This window comes from Ranitomeya imitator, chromosome 6 (assembly GCF_032444005.1).
Source record: "Ranitomeya imitator isolate aRanImi1 chromosome 6, aRanImi1.pri, whole genome shotgun sequence".
NCBI lineage: Eukaryota > Metazoa > Chordata > Amphibia > Anura > Dendrobatidae > Ranitomeya > Ranitomeya imitator.
Window position 1 is genome coordinate 525,233,859 of NC_091287.1, and position 13,853 is coordinate 525,247,711.

Sequence of the window (13,853 nt, forward strand, 5' to 3'; positions counted from 1 at the left end):
CCCTGTTGTATATGTATTTAATCAATTATACACTCGTGGTGGTGGCGGGTCAAGGTGGATATGGCGGTGACCCTGGCCAAGGAAGCCCTGAATCCTATGGCCCAGGAAGTCCTTATGATGATGATGACGACGACAACGACAGAGAAGATCCTTATGGTGGATACCAAATGTCCTACCCCGATTCCTACTCCCATCCTGGCTACCACCAACAGGAGTTTACACGGGTCCAAGAGGAAGATTCGGTGGAGGTGAGATCGCCTGGGATAAGTCGCAGGGCCAGAAGTATTTTGAAAAAACCATCCAAATCCTTGAAAGATCTTCAGGATGGCTAAGTAGGACTCATTGAGTAGGTAACTCATTCTTCTGTGGCAGAACAGTCATCAAGCATTGTCTACAATATATTGTACATAAGAAATGTTCTGTATTCATGGAAATTGTTTACATAAATTGTAATTTCGAATGTTTGTTTTTTTTGTAATCAATATATACTGTGACACCAAAGCTAAAAGCAAATTTCTCTTCTGCTCAAAGTCCTGAAATGTGGATGTAGCAATAGACAACAGTTAGAATAAGCTAAACATAATAAACATGGCGTTGGACCACTTGAACCCTCAAATTTTGGTGGTAAATGCCCCAGGACTCTAAAAAGGCACAAGTCTCATCTTCTTCTTTATGTCCATTGTACAGTAGACAGCATCAACTAATGAGGATTGAAAACTAAAGGAACGCTTAAGGTTCAGAGTCTCAAAAAATAAAGAAACTTATTAATTTGAAGAGCACCCTTTTGACCGAAACATCTAGCATCAAAATCGATTAAGATGAATGTAAACCATAGATAGTTGGCGTTGTCGAGAATGAATGCGTTTTCAATGGGCAAACAGGAACGTTAGCTAATGCAGGAACACAAGAAAGAAGTTCTAGATAATCCATTCTTCTTTCCCTCAACAATGTATGGGCAGGTAACATCAGCTGGTCAAGCCGAATAAAGTCAAGTTTGGCCAACATTAAGCCAACGTGCACGCGAGCCTTTAGTCTTCTCATGATCTCTGAATCTGCCCAATCACACATTGTTCTTAAATAATTGAGATAGACCTGAGACATTTGGTATCAGAAAGTTATTTGTGCCTATGGTAACTATGGTCTTACTATTTTTGAGGAAACTGGGCATCTGAGGTGTGAAAGACCATCAGTCTTTCAATCTTCTCTCGATCTCACATTCTTCTTACTTGAGATAGACATTCGGTAGTGGGATATTGTTCGGGCCAATGGTGACCCTAGGTATCATTTGCACGAATAGCTTCCCACTAGCAAAAGTTTTAAGTCTTTCTCAAATATGTAAGAAGAATGTAGACTCAGGGAATTTAAGAGATCGTGAGAAGACTACAGGCCTCCGTACGTATCAGATTCATGTCTGAAGGACATGACAATTTTGGTTCTCCCGGGTAGATAGTAAGGATTTGAAGGCTAGGCCTATCGAGTGCTTATTTTGGGGAAAATTAGAAATGAACCCCAAGGCTCAAATACAAAACTATATTCCCTGAAATTAGTTAGAAGTCGAGACTCTCACCTATAGTTCTGAAGACCATTTCCATAGCCTCAAGAAAATTGCTTATCAGATGGGTAATTGACATGAAACGTGCCAACCTGATCACATTTAATATCGGATAGCCAAAATATGGCATTCATCATGTGTTTGGGCTACACTCATGTAAAGGCAACATTACATTCCCCGAGCCACCATTGACTTAGTCATCGTCTTATTATTCTCACTATCGCCATGTTGGAACGTTATTATAAACCACAAATCTTTTTGTATGGTCCCATACTGTTAGTAGTTCTTGCTATACTCAACAACCTCACGTAGTGATCATCACAGCCTTCAACCATAGCAATATTCCTACTGCCCCTTGCCTTTGTCACCATCATCTGCTATCTAGACGTATGGCAAAATGTTTCCTTCCAAATACACCAAACTACCATAGACCACTTATATAACCAGAAATTTGTGTCCAAATAATTGATATTTCGACTGCTTGTAGTGATGTTATGGATTATTTTAGTTATTCCCTTATTGATACCTTTTGTTATTTGTAGTAATTTAAATAACTTTATATTGTATCTAGACTTTTTATAGGTTCACGGTCACTTGTGCAATAAATTTGTATACCGTCACTTACTATTTTTCTGTACCAAGTGCTGAACTGACCAGTAGAAGTGAAAATGAGGATAATTTATTGTAAACCAATTTCCATTATTTTTTTGTAAAGACAAATAAAAGTTTGTTACAAGTTCCAATGTCTAATTATTTAATAAAGCCGTGAATGATTGGGTGTAAGGTTGTGGTCACACTTAGTAGTTCCATATAAAATGCTGTATATACTTTTCTTCATTAGAAGATCGATTTTTTTATTGCTATATATACAAAAATGTCCCATCTTAAAAGGAAACAGCAAGCTATTGTTTAAACAATTATTTTATGATAAATTGTCTGTTCAAAAAATGTTTTTTTTTTTTTCAAATTTCCCATATTACCATCTACTGTATATTAAAAATAACAATGTTATTTTCACATTGGTAACTAGGGCTAATATCAGGCTCTTACTTCCAGTTCTGTACAGAAGAATTTTTATAATTCTCATAATAGGTAGGATTACAATGAAATATAAGATATTATAACACTGGATCCACCATATACAATAGCTGATGTCACCTCCTCCTCCTGTACAATGACTGATAACACCTCTATATACAGTAGATAACACAGGATCCACCGTACACAATAGGTGATGTCACAGCTCACCTCCTCCTGTATAATGACTGCTAACACCTCTATATACAGTAGATAACACAGGATCCACCAATCACAATAGATGTCACAGCTCACCTCCTCCTCCTCCTGTACAATGACTGATAACTCCTCTATATACAGTAGATAACACAGGATCCGCCATTCACAATAGGTGATGTCACAGCTCACCTCCTCCTCCTGTACAATGACTGATAACTCCTCTATATACAGTAGATAACACAGGATCCACCATTCACAATAGGGGATGTCACAGCTCACCTCCTCTCCAATTACTGATAATACCTCTATATACAGTAGATAACACAGGATCCTCCATTCACAATAGGTGATGTCACAGCTCACCTCCTCCTCCTGTATAGTGACTGATAATACCACTATACAGTATACAGTAGATAACACAGGATCCACCATTCACAATAGGTGATGTCACAGCTCACCTCCTCCTCCTGTATAGTGACTGAAAATACCACTATACAGTATACAGTAGATAACACAGGATCCACCATTCACAATAGGTGATGTCACAGCTCACCTCCTCCTCCTGTACAATGACTGATGTCACCTCTATATACAGTAGATAACACAGGATCCACCATTCACGATAGGTGATGTCACAGCTCACCTTCTCCTCCTGTACAATGACTGATGTCACCTCTACAGTAGATAACACAGGATCCACCATTCACAATAGGTGATGTCACAGCTCACCTCCTCCTCCTGGATGACTGAAAATACCTCTATATACAGCAGATAACACCGGATCCACCATTCACAATAGGTGATGTCACAGCTCACCTCCTCCTCCTGGATGACTGAAAATACCTCTATATACAGCAGATAACACAGGATCCACCATTCACAATAGATGTCACAGCTCACCTCCTCCTCCTGTACAATGACTGATGTCACCTCTATATACAGCAGATAACACAGGATCCACCATTCACAATATATTTCATCCACAATCTCAATTTATTTTACCCAGATCAGAACATCAGTCGATTGCTGCTAATGTCCATGTGAAGAACAAAGGAGTCTTAATATTAGGCCTAGTACTCAGTGGGTAAATGTGCAAGATTTTTTTATTATTTTTTTTTTTTTTTAGCAGTGTGAACCCTTACATAAAAAATAATATATGGTATATCATGTACAACATCCCAGTCTTTTGTGTTTATACATTTCTCATGGTTTCAGTCACATGGGCAATGCACAGACTAATTGTACCCAAAGGTAAAAAATCCGCCAGCTGAACTCTAATGTGACCCTATAAAAGTTTGATAAGTCTATATAGTAAAACCGTATAAAGCTTGTGTCTTTCTCTCGTCTGTATTACCAATGTGTTTGCCTGAAGCAAAAAAGTTTTCAGTCGGTATAAAGACAATGGACGTGGGGTTTTCCAATTACAAATGAGTTTTTCTGAAATCAGAAATTCTCAGCATAAAAACTGGGCAGACGGCTGAACGAGAGCCATGAGGACTGTATATGAGCTCAAAATATTCTGCCTGGAATGGATCGCTCTGCCAAGAAAAGTGAGAGTACAGATGTCTGAAATAAGATCCTATAGCGGAGGTGAGACCTTTTACTATAGATTAAATATCCCGCTCACATCTGCTACCTTTCACCGGGGAACTCAACTATTCCAAACAGAAGCTCCTATACTCGGTCACACACGGGATTTTGAGAGGTTTATAGACCGGAGAGTGAAATTAAAGTGGAGTAGAATGTTTCCATGGTCTTCAAAAAGCTGCCAACGGGGTTCATGGCATGAAAAAAGAACCCCTGACCTGATGACTGCACAATCACAGTCACTGTCAACATTCTGCTCCCCTTCAGTTACCATGAATGGTCTATTCCTCTTCTTCAGTCACCCTTCTGCTCCTCTTCTCCAGTCCCCCTACTGTGCCTCTTCTTCAGACACCCTCCTGCTCCTCTTCTTCAGACAGACTTCTGCTCCTCTTCTTCAGACACACTTCTGCTCCTCTTCTCCAGTCCCCCTACTGTGCCTCTTCTTCAGACACCCTCCTGCTCCTCTTCTTCAGACACACTTCTGCTCCTCTTCTTCAGACACACTTCTGCTCCTCTTCTTCAGACACACTTCTGCTCCTCTTCTTCAGACACACTTCTGCTCCTCTTCTTCAGTCACCCTTCTGCTCCTCTTCTCCAGTCCCCCTACTGTGCCTCTTCTTCAGACACCCTCCTGCTCCTCTTGTTCAGACACACTTCTGCTCCTCTTCTTCAGACACACTTCTGCTCCTCTTCTTCAGTCACCCTTCTGCTCCTCTTCTCCAGTCCCCCTACTGTGCCTCTTCTTCAGACACCCTCCTGCTCCTCTTGTTCAGACACACTTCTGCTCCTCTTCTTCAGACACACTTCTGCTCCTCTTCTTCAGACACCCTTCTGCTCCTCTTCTTCAGACACACTTTGCTCTTCTTCTTCAGACACACTTCTACGCCTCTTCTTCAGACACACTTCTGCTCCTCTTCTTCAGACACACTTCTGCTCCTCTTCTTCAGACACACTTCTGCTCCTCTTCTTCAGACACACTTCTGCTCCTCTTCTTCAGACACACTTCTGCTCCTCTTCTTCAGACACACTTCTGCTCCTCTTCTTCAGACACACTTCTGCTCCTCTTCTTCAGACACACTTCTGCTCCTCCTCTTCACACTTCTGCTCCTCCTCTTCAGACACTTCTGATTCTCTTCTTCAGACACACTTCTGCTCCTCCTCTTCTTCAGACACACTTCTGCTCCTCCTCTTCTTCAGACACACTTCTGCTCCTCCTCTTCAGACACACTTCTGATTCTCTTCTTCAGACACCCTTCTGCACCTCTTCTTCAGACACCCTTCTGCTTTTTTCAGACAGCTTCTGATTCTCTTCTTCAGTCACCCTTCTGCACCTCTTCTTCAGACACCCTTCTGCACTTCTTGCTCAGTGACCATTCTACTCCTCTTCTTCAGACACCCTTTGAATTCTCTTCTTCAGACACCCTTCTGCTTCTCTATTTCAATTACAGTCAATGTTCTGCTCCTCTTCAGTCACAGTCAACGTTCTGCTACTTCTTCACCATTGTATCTGCTCATTTTCAAACTTGCAATTTTCCTTCTAAGCGTCTCACGACCTCAGTGTTGACCCCCATGGGTGCTGCAGTTTTCCAGTTTTAGGTTGATATTTGGAACCTAATCTGAAATGATCGGATACCAGATGAGATGCTACATACCGTACACACAATGTATGGAGAGACTACAATGAAACCCAGGTCATATTTCTCGAAAGGGTCCAAAAGTCCAACAAAGGGGGTAGTGCAGAGGTTGGATGATGAAAAAGTAGGGCCGAGCTGCAGGCCAAAAACTTTTAGGCTATGTGCTCACGTTGCGGATTTTTCCGCACCTTTTTTTGAAAAATCCGCAGGTAAGACGCACTGCACTTTACCTGCGGATTTACTGCAGTTTTTGTGCGGATTCCACCTGCGGTTTAACACCTGCGGATTCCTATTGAGGAGCAGGTGTAAAACGCTGCGGAATCCGCACAAAGAATTGACATGCCGCGGAAAATACAACGCAGCGTTTCCACGCGGTATTTTCCACACCATGGGCCCTGCGGATTTGGTTTTCCATACGTTTACATGGTACTGTAAGAAAACTGACCGTCACAACCAAACATAGACTAAGTGTGAACAGGTGCTGAACCTAGAGTCACCAACTCATATACAGTCAAATAAATAAGGCAGCACACTGCAGCGCTAAAACATGCAAACATGAAAATGGAACTGCATTACTGCACTAGAAATATGAAAAAATGAGAGCGTTTAGCGCATAAATTGGCCAATTCATGTGTACCTGGTAACCACATTCGGGCATCTCTCGTATACCAGGTCCTACACTTTCCTTTCCTCGCTGAGAATAAACGTCTTCTCAGCGATGAAAGGCAAGTGTAGGACCTGGTATACGAGAGATGCCCTAATGTGGCTACCAGGTACACATGAATTGGCCAATTTATGCGCTAAACGCTCTCATTTTTCATATTTCTAGTGCAGTAATGCAGTTCCATTTTCATGTTTGCATGTTTTAGTGCCGCAGTGTGCTGCCTTATTTATTTTACATGGTACTGTAAACCTGATGGAAAACTGCTGCAAATCCGCAGCGGCCAATCCGCAACGTGTGCACATAGCCTTAAGGTTCAGACACGGAGAAGACGCTCAATGCTCCATAAGCCAATAATGATCTGGTCTATTAGTATCCTGGGACCGTTGGAATCACCCATGAATGCCATCACCACAGATACTTATTTTAATATGGGAAAGGGATTTATTGCCCACCAAAATGTCCATATAAACATTAAAAAAAAAATCAGATAATTCCGGTGATGATATCCGTCTTGGTATTCCTTTGCCAGAGGCTTATTTAGGCAGGAAGTCAGGGGCTCTGCAATAGAAAAAGAAATCATGAAATAAATTGAGGGAAGAAATATGTGGTGAGAGTGGGGCAGCAGTTATGGCAAAACAGACAATCACGCAGCCGCTTATCTCCTCTCTCCAAAGTAGGAATTAGATACCAGCGATGTTCCATGTAGTACAAGCTGGCTTGCCCCAGTATTGTCAACCTCAAATTTTTATTTTTTATTGGAGACCTAAACATAGAAAATGCACCAAAACTTCTTCCCTTATAGGGTATCTGCAAGCAGTTTTATGTAATCTGACAGCAGCATGATGTAGGGGCAGAGATCCTGATTCCAGTGATGTGTCACTTACTGGGCTGTGTATAACCCCGCCCACACCACTGATTGGCAGCTTGTACACAGGAAGCAGCCAATGTGTGCTGGGGGTGGGGTTACACAGATTAGCCTGACCAGCCTGCACTTGTGATCTAGTCCAGTAGTGATAATCTCCTGCTGATAAAACACTGATTATATTGAAACTATAACACGGCCTAATAAGTGACATATACCTGGAATCTAAAACCTGGGGACAGATTCTCTTTAACCCCTTTCTGACCTCGGACGGGATAGTACGTCCGAGGTCAGATCCCCTGCTTTGATGCGGGCTCCGGCGGTGAGCCCGCATCAAAGCCGGGACATGTCAGCTGTTTTGAACAGCTGACATGTGTCCGTAATAGGCGCGAGCAGAATCGCGATCTGCCCGCACCTATTAACTAGTTAAATGCCGCTGTCAAACGCAGACAGCGGCATTTAACTACCGCATCCGGCCGGGCGGCCGGAAATGACGTCATCGCCGACCCCCGTCACATGATCGGGGGTCGGCGATGCTTCTCCATTGTAACCATGGTGGTCCTTGAGACCTCTATGGTTACTGATCGCCGGTAGCTGTGAGCGCCACCCTGTGGTCGGCGCTCACAGCACACCTGATTTTCTGCTACATAGCAGTGAACAGCAGATCGCTGCTATGTAGCAGAGCCGATCGTGCTATGCCTGCTTCTAGCCTCCCATGGAGGCTATTGAAGCATGGCAAAAGTAAAAAAAAAAGTAAAAAAAAAATGTGAAAAAAATTAAAAAAATATAAGTTTAAATCACCCCCCTTTCGCCCCAATCAAAATAAAGCAATAAAAAAAAAATCAAATCTACACATATTTGGTATCACCGCGCTCAGAATCGCCCGATCTATCAATTAAAAAAAAGCATTAACCTGATCGCTAAACAGCGTAGCGAGAAAAAAATTTGAAACGCCAGAATTACGTTTTTTTGGTCGCCGCGACATTGCATTAAAATGCAATAACAGGCGATCAAAAGAACGTATCTGCACCGAAATGCTATCATTAAAAACGTCATCTCGGCACGCAAAAAAATAAGCCCTCAACCGACCCCAGATCACGAAAAATGGAGACGCTACGAGTATCGGAAAATGGCGCAATTTTTTTTTTTTTTTAGCAAAGTTTGGAATTTTTTTTCATCACTTAGATAAAAAATAACCTAGTCATGTTAGGTGTCTATGAACTCGTAATGACCTGGAGAATCGTAATGGCAAGTCAGTTTTAGCATTTAGTGAACCTAGCAAACAAAAAACAAGTGTGGGATTGCACTTTTTTGCAATTTCACCGCACTTGGAATTTTTTTCCCGTTTTCTAGTACATGACATGCTAAAACCAATGATGTCTTTCAAAAGTACAACTCGTCCCGCAAAAAATGAGCCCTCACATGGCCAAATTGACGGAAAAATAAAAAAGTTATGGCTCTGGGAAGGAGGGGAGTGAAAAACGAACACGGAAAAACGAAAAATCCCAAGGTCATGAAGGGGTTAATCTTCTCTTCTCCGTTGATTCTATAGTTTCTTATATTACCGTTAAAAGAAATCACAGGGGATCAACTACGTCTCTTCTCCTTCCTGACATTTCGCTGGCTAGAGGTTGACTGACTGCAGCAGGAGCCTCCCCCCTTTACATAAATTAAGCCAATTGCCTCTCATTCAAAAATGGCAGAGATCTGAAGGAAGTTACCCTACGCATTGTCTGCATATGCCCCCGTATAACACTGGGTGACCACCAATAATGGCGGCTGTCCCAGGCAGGAGTGTACAATTCGCCATCGCCTTCTTTCTACTTCTGCTCCGTGTGTCAGTCTTCACCTTCGTTCTACCATAAGTGCGTATGACTCTATGTAGTCATTAGTGCCAGAACATGACATCTCCTCATTAGAATCGATAACCCATGACCCCACAGGGCTGCCGGACCCCCCAGACGACTGACGTACACTAAAAGCTGCTCAAACAACCAATTACACAGAGGTGATGACAACGGACCCTACAATCACCGGCGTTGACGGCAAACGTGACTGATGAGAAAACAAAACATGGAGGCAATGGGGAAAGTGCGAACCGTCATGTCCGTGGTGAACTCTGCACAGTAGGGTCAGACAAGATGATGACAAAACAAAAAAACAAACAACTTGTACCATCCTTCCAAAAACAGCTCCCCCCAGTGCATGGCTTGTGGTATTGCAGCTCCGCTCCATTGAAATAAATAAATCCTACATCACCTTCTTCATCAGGCAAATTTTAATTTTTGCTCTATTTGCTTTATTTTTCCACTAGGTTTTTTTTTTTTTGTGGATTTTAATGACCACATTTATTCTACCACACGGTAGTAAAAAAAATGGGAAAATTCCAAAAGAAAACCCCCCCCCCCCGCACTTCTACAATTGTTTTGTAAGGATTTCTATTGTGTCGCCATTTTCTGAGCTCCGGACCTTTTGCCTTTCTCCGCTGATGGGGCCGTTTTCTTTTCTTTAGCACCACGAGCGGATGGTTTAATAAATCCGTTTTGGTCCGGACGCGACATTTTTATCGCATGCTTTGGCTGGGATGTGGTAACCGATAAACAGCCATTCTGGGGGACGGGGAGGAAGAGGTTTTTTTCTCTTCTCTTAATTTATTTTTAATGGACGAAAAGAAAAAAGATGTGATTTCTTTTTAATAAAATTATGATGTTTTTATACTTTTACTGGATTTTGTATTCTTATTAAGGGGATTTGAACCTGCGTTTATCTGACCGCTTGTACAATATATTGCAGTAGATAGTAAAAATCACGGTCTCCATCCACCACTATTAGAGCCCGATGATGGCTGTGTATCACAGCCGGCGCCTGCCGGGATTAATGCTGGCTCGGCTCCTGAGCCTGCACCAAAAGCCCAATTATAAAGCCCCATTAGTATGGATAAACAGATGAACCAGCCTAAGGCTATGTGCGCACGTAGGAAAAGAGGTGCAGAATTTTCTGCACAAAATCCGCATCTCCTGGCAGAATCCGCAGCCGTGGATTTGCCGCGGTTTTTATGCGGAATTGATGCGGATTTTGTGCGGTTTTTGCCACTGTGGAATTTTAACATGGAGGGGTGCAGACACGCTGCAGAACCCCTCAAAAGTAGTGACATGCGCTTCTTTGAAATCCGCAATGATTTTTCCGCACCATGTGCACAGCAATTTTTTTCCCATTGAATAACATTATACTGTACATCACAGTGTGGATCTGCAGCGTTTCTGCGCGGAAAAATCCGCTGCGGATCCGCAGCAAATCCGCATCGTATATATAGTTTATATATAGAGCACTGTGCAAAAGTTTTAACCAGGTGTTATTTGAGTAGTTCTGGCCACATTCCGACTAGACGTACCCGGCCGCCCACAATTCATTTGTATCAAGTGAGGCCACACACGTCTAGTCGGCATGTGACTACAAGTATACAAAGCGCACATTTGCAGTCACACGTCCGCCGGCTCCTCGAGAGTCCTGACAGCGCTCACCCAAACATGGACAACCCCTTTAAAGGGGGTTTTACAATACCGATAGTCCATCCTTCGGATAGGTGGCCAATATTAGATCAGTGGGGGGCTGACTCTTGCCACCCTGGTGGACCAACTGCTTGACGGGGCCCCCACAATCAGTTTAGATGAGACGTATGGGACTAGTGTCAGGAGCGCTGGTAAAATCACTGCAGAGGCTGCGGCAGATTGATGGGCGTCTAGAAACCAGTCCTTTTTGGATAATTGAGGGGTCCTAAGCAGTGGATACCCACCATGATGTTCTATTAGAGGGGAATAGATGGCGTCTCTTCCTAAGTCTTTATTAAAGAGTATGAAGACAGTACGACGGAGGAGCTAGAAGCCGTCTTGGTGGGCTCCCTCACTCAACAGGGCACGGAGACAAGATCAGACACATCAGCCATTATCATCACCATCCTGAAAGACGGCGTGTTATGTTACCGTCTCAGGACAAGCTGGGAGCATCCGTCACACTGTCACGGAAAGCACCGGCCGGTCACGGTGAGTGGAAATCCTGACGCTGGAACTAAGCGAGGAAAAATTACAAAGGGCCCCGCTAAAAGGATTTGTCAGGACACGGAAAACCTCGCCCTTCAGGAATAAAAAAAAAAGAATAAACAGAAAAAAATATATCCTAAAAATAACCATTGCTTTAAAAAAAAAAAAAAAAAAAAACTGCAGAAAATATAAAAAATATATAACATTAATAAAAAAAAATCTAACTAATGGTTAATTACTTGCAATTTAAATTAAAAGAAGAAGAAAAATATCCCCTCAAAATTCCACTTTGACAATTTCCGCCACAAAAATAGGATATAAAAATGTTGATTACCATATGGAATCATAACTAAGTATAATGGAAAAAGAACCTGAAGACCCACCTCTTCCGACAAGCCTACAACCTGCAGTAACCACCGATCGACCAAACCGCTGCATGACCATCTCTACCCTCGCCTACTGTATCCTCACCCATCCCTTGTAGATTGTGAGCCCTCGCGGGCAGGGTCCTCTCTCCTCCTGTACCAGTTATGACTTGTATTGTTCAACATTACTGTACTTGTTTTTATTATGTATACCCCTCCTCACATGTAAAGCGCCATGGAATAAATGGCGCTATAACAATAACTAATGTATTTCCTCTGCACACTTAGTGGATGAGGCCCACCACTCGTGCACACGTCTCGGCAGATACATGAAGCCATAATGTCACTGGCATCAGAGTAGTCACTGGATAAGTTCTTTCAGAGCTTGTACAGAAAACAGGGTAGGGGTTTCGCACACTCTGTGGTGCGCGGCATGTTGCTCCCATGATACATGCACTATTTTGCACACTCCCTGGGGCTCCGCATGTTGCTCCCATAAAACATGCTCTGTTTCGCACACAGCCTGGGACGCCGCATGTTGCTGCCGTACTACATCCTCTGTTTCGTGCAGTCCCTGGGGCTCTGCATGTTGCCCCTATAATATACCCTCCATTTCACATACTCCCTGGGGTATGGCATGTCGCCCCCGTAATACATGCTCTGCTTTTCACACTCCCTGGGGCTCCACATGTTGCCCCCATAATACACGCTGTTTTATACAGTCCCTCGGACTCCACATGTTGCCCCCATAATACATCCTCCGTTTCGCACACTCCCTGGGGCTTGTCATGTTGCCCCCGTAATACATCCTCCGTTTCGCACACTCCCTGGGACTCGACATGTTGCCCCCCATAATACATCCTCCGTTTCGCACACACCCTGGGACTCCACATGTTGCCCCCATAATATATCCTCCGTTTAGCACACACCCTGGGACTCCACATGTTGCCCCCATAATATATCCTCCGTTTCGCACACACCCTGGGACTCCACATGTTGCCCCCATAATACATCCTCCGTTTCGCACACACCCTGGGACTCCACATGTTGCCCCCATAATATATCCTCCGTTTCGCACACCCTGGGACTCCACGTTGCCCCCATAATACATCCTCCGTTTCGCACACCCTGGGACTCCACATGTTGCCCCCATAATATATCCTCCGTTTCGCACACTCCCTGGGGCTCCACATGTTGCCCCCATAATATATCCTCCGTTTCGCACACCCTGGGACTCCACGTTGCCCCCATAATACATCCTCCGTTTCGCACACCCTGGGACTCCACATGTTGCCCCCATAATATATCCTCCGTTTCGCACACTCCCTGGGGCTCCACATGTTGCCCCCATAATATATCCTCCGTTTCGCACACTCCCTGGGGCTCCACATGTTGCCCCCATAATATATCCTCCGTTTCGCACACTCCCTGGGGCTCCACATGTTGCCCCCATAATATATCCTCCGTTTCGCACACTCCCTGGGGCTCCACATGTTGCCCCCATAATATATCCTCCGTTTCGCACACTCCCTGGGGCTCCACATGTTGCCCCCATAATATATCCTCCGTTTCGCACACTCCCTGGGGCTCCACATGTTGCCCCCATAATATATCCTCCGTTTCGCACAGGTTGTAATATAACTAAGCACGAGGACCTATATATGGAACATTTAGTCCAGGGGCTACGTAGGTACACGGCACTGTACATCCCCCTGTGGCCTGCTGTATACTGCCGGGTCCCATCACATATCATCACACTGTAGACATATAGGAATGGCACAGGGGGTGGAGGGAACATCATTTGGTTTTGGGCAGCAGACGACAGGCGCAGCCTGTGCTCAGACACACCGGAGCATCGGCCTCTATAATTTACTGCTGTGAAATCACTTAGGGAATCTTCAGAGAGTGGAGATGAC

At 43.8% G+C, this 13,853-nt stretch overlaps 2 protein-coding genes across 5 annotated transcripts in view; one reads left to right on the top strand and one right to left on the bottom strand.

Annotated features, from left to right (window-relative positions):
• The window catches only part of COL14A1 (collagen type XIV alpha 1 chain), a 230,554-nt gene extending 228,263 nt beyond the window's left edge, over window positions 1-2,291 (top strand). For all 3 annotated transcript variants that reach the window (XM_069731833.1, XM_069731832.1, XM_069731835.1), the window contains one exon: window positions 55-2,291. In XM_069731833.1, the coding sequence (XP_069587934.1) occupies window positions 55-332 (278 nt within the window). In that variant the 3' untranslated portion in view covers window positions 333-2,291. The remainder of the gene's footprint in view (window positions 1-54) is intronic.
• A 4,800-nt stretch (window positions 2,292-7,091) lies between these two features.
• MRPL13 (mitochondrial ribosomal protein L13) overlaps window positions 7,092-13,853 on the bottom strand; it is a 34,619-nt gene continuing 27,857 nt past the window's right edge. For both annotated transcript variants that reach the window (XM_069731838.1, XM_069731839.1), the window contains exon 7: window positions 7,092-7,231. In XM_069731838.1, coding sequence (XP_069587939.1) covers window positions 7,207-7,231 — 25 coding nt within the window. In that variant the 3' untranslated portion in view covers window positions 7,092-7,206. The remainder of the gene's footprint in view (window positions 7,232-13,853) is intronic.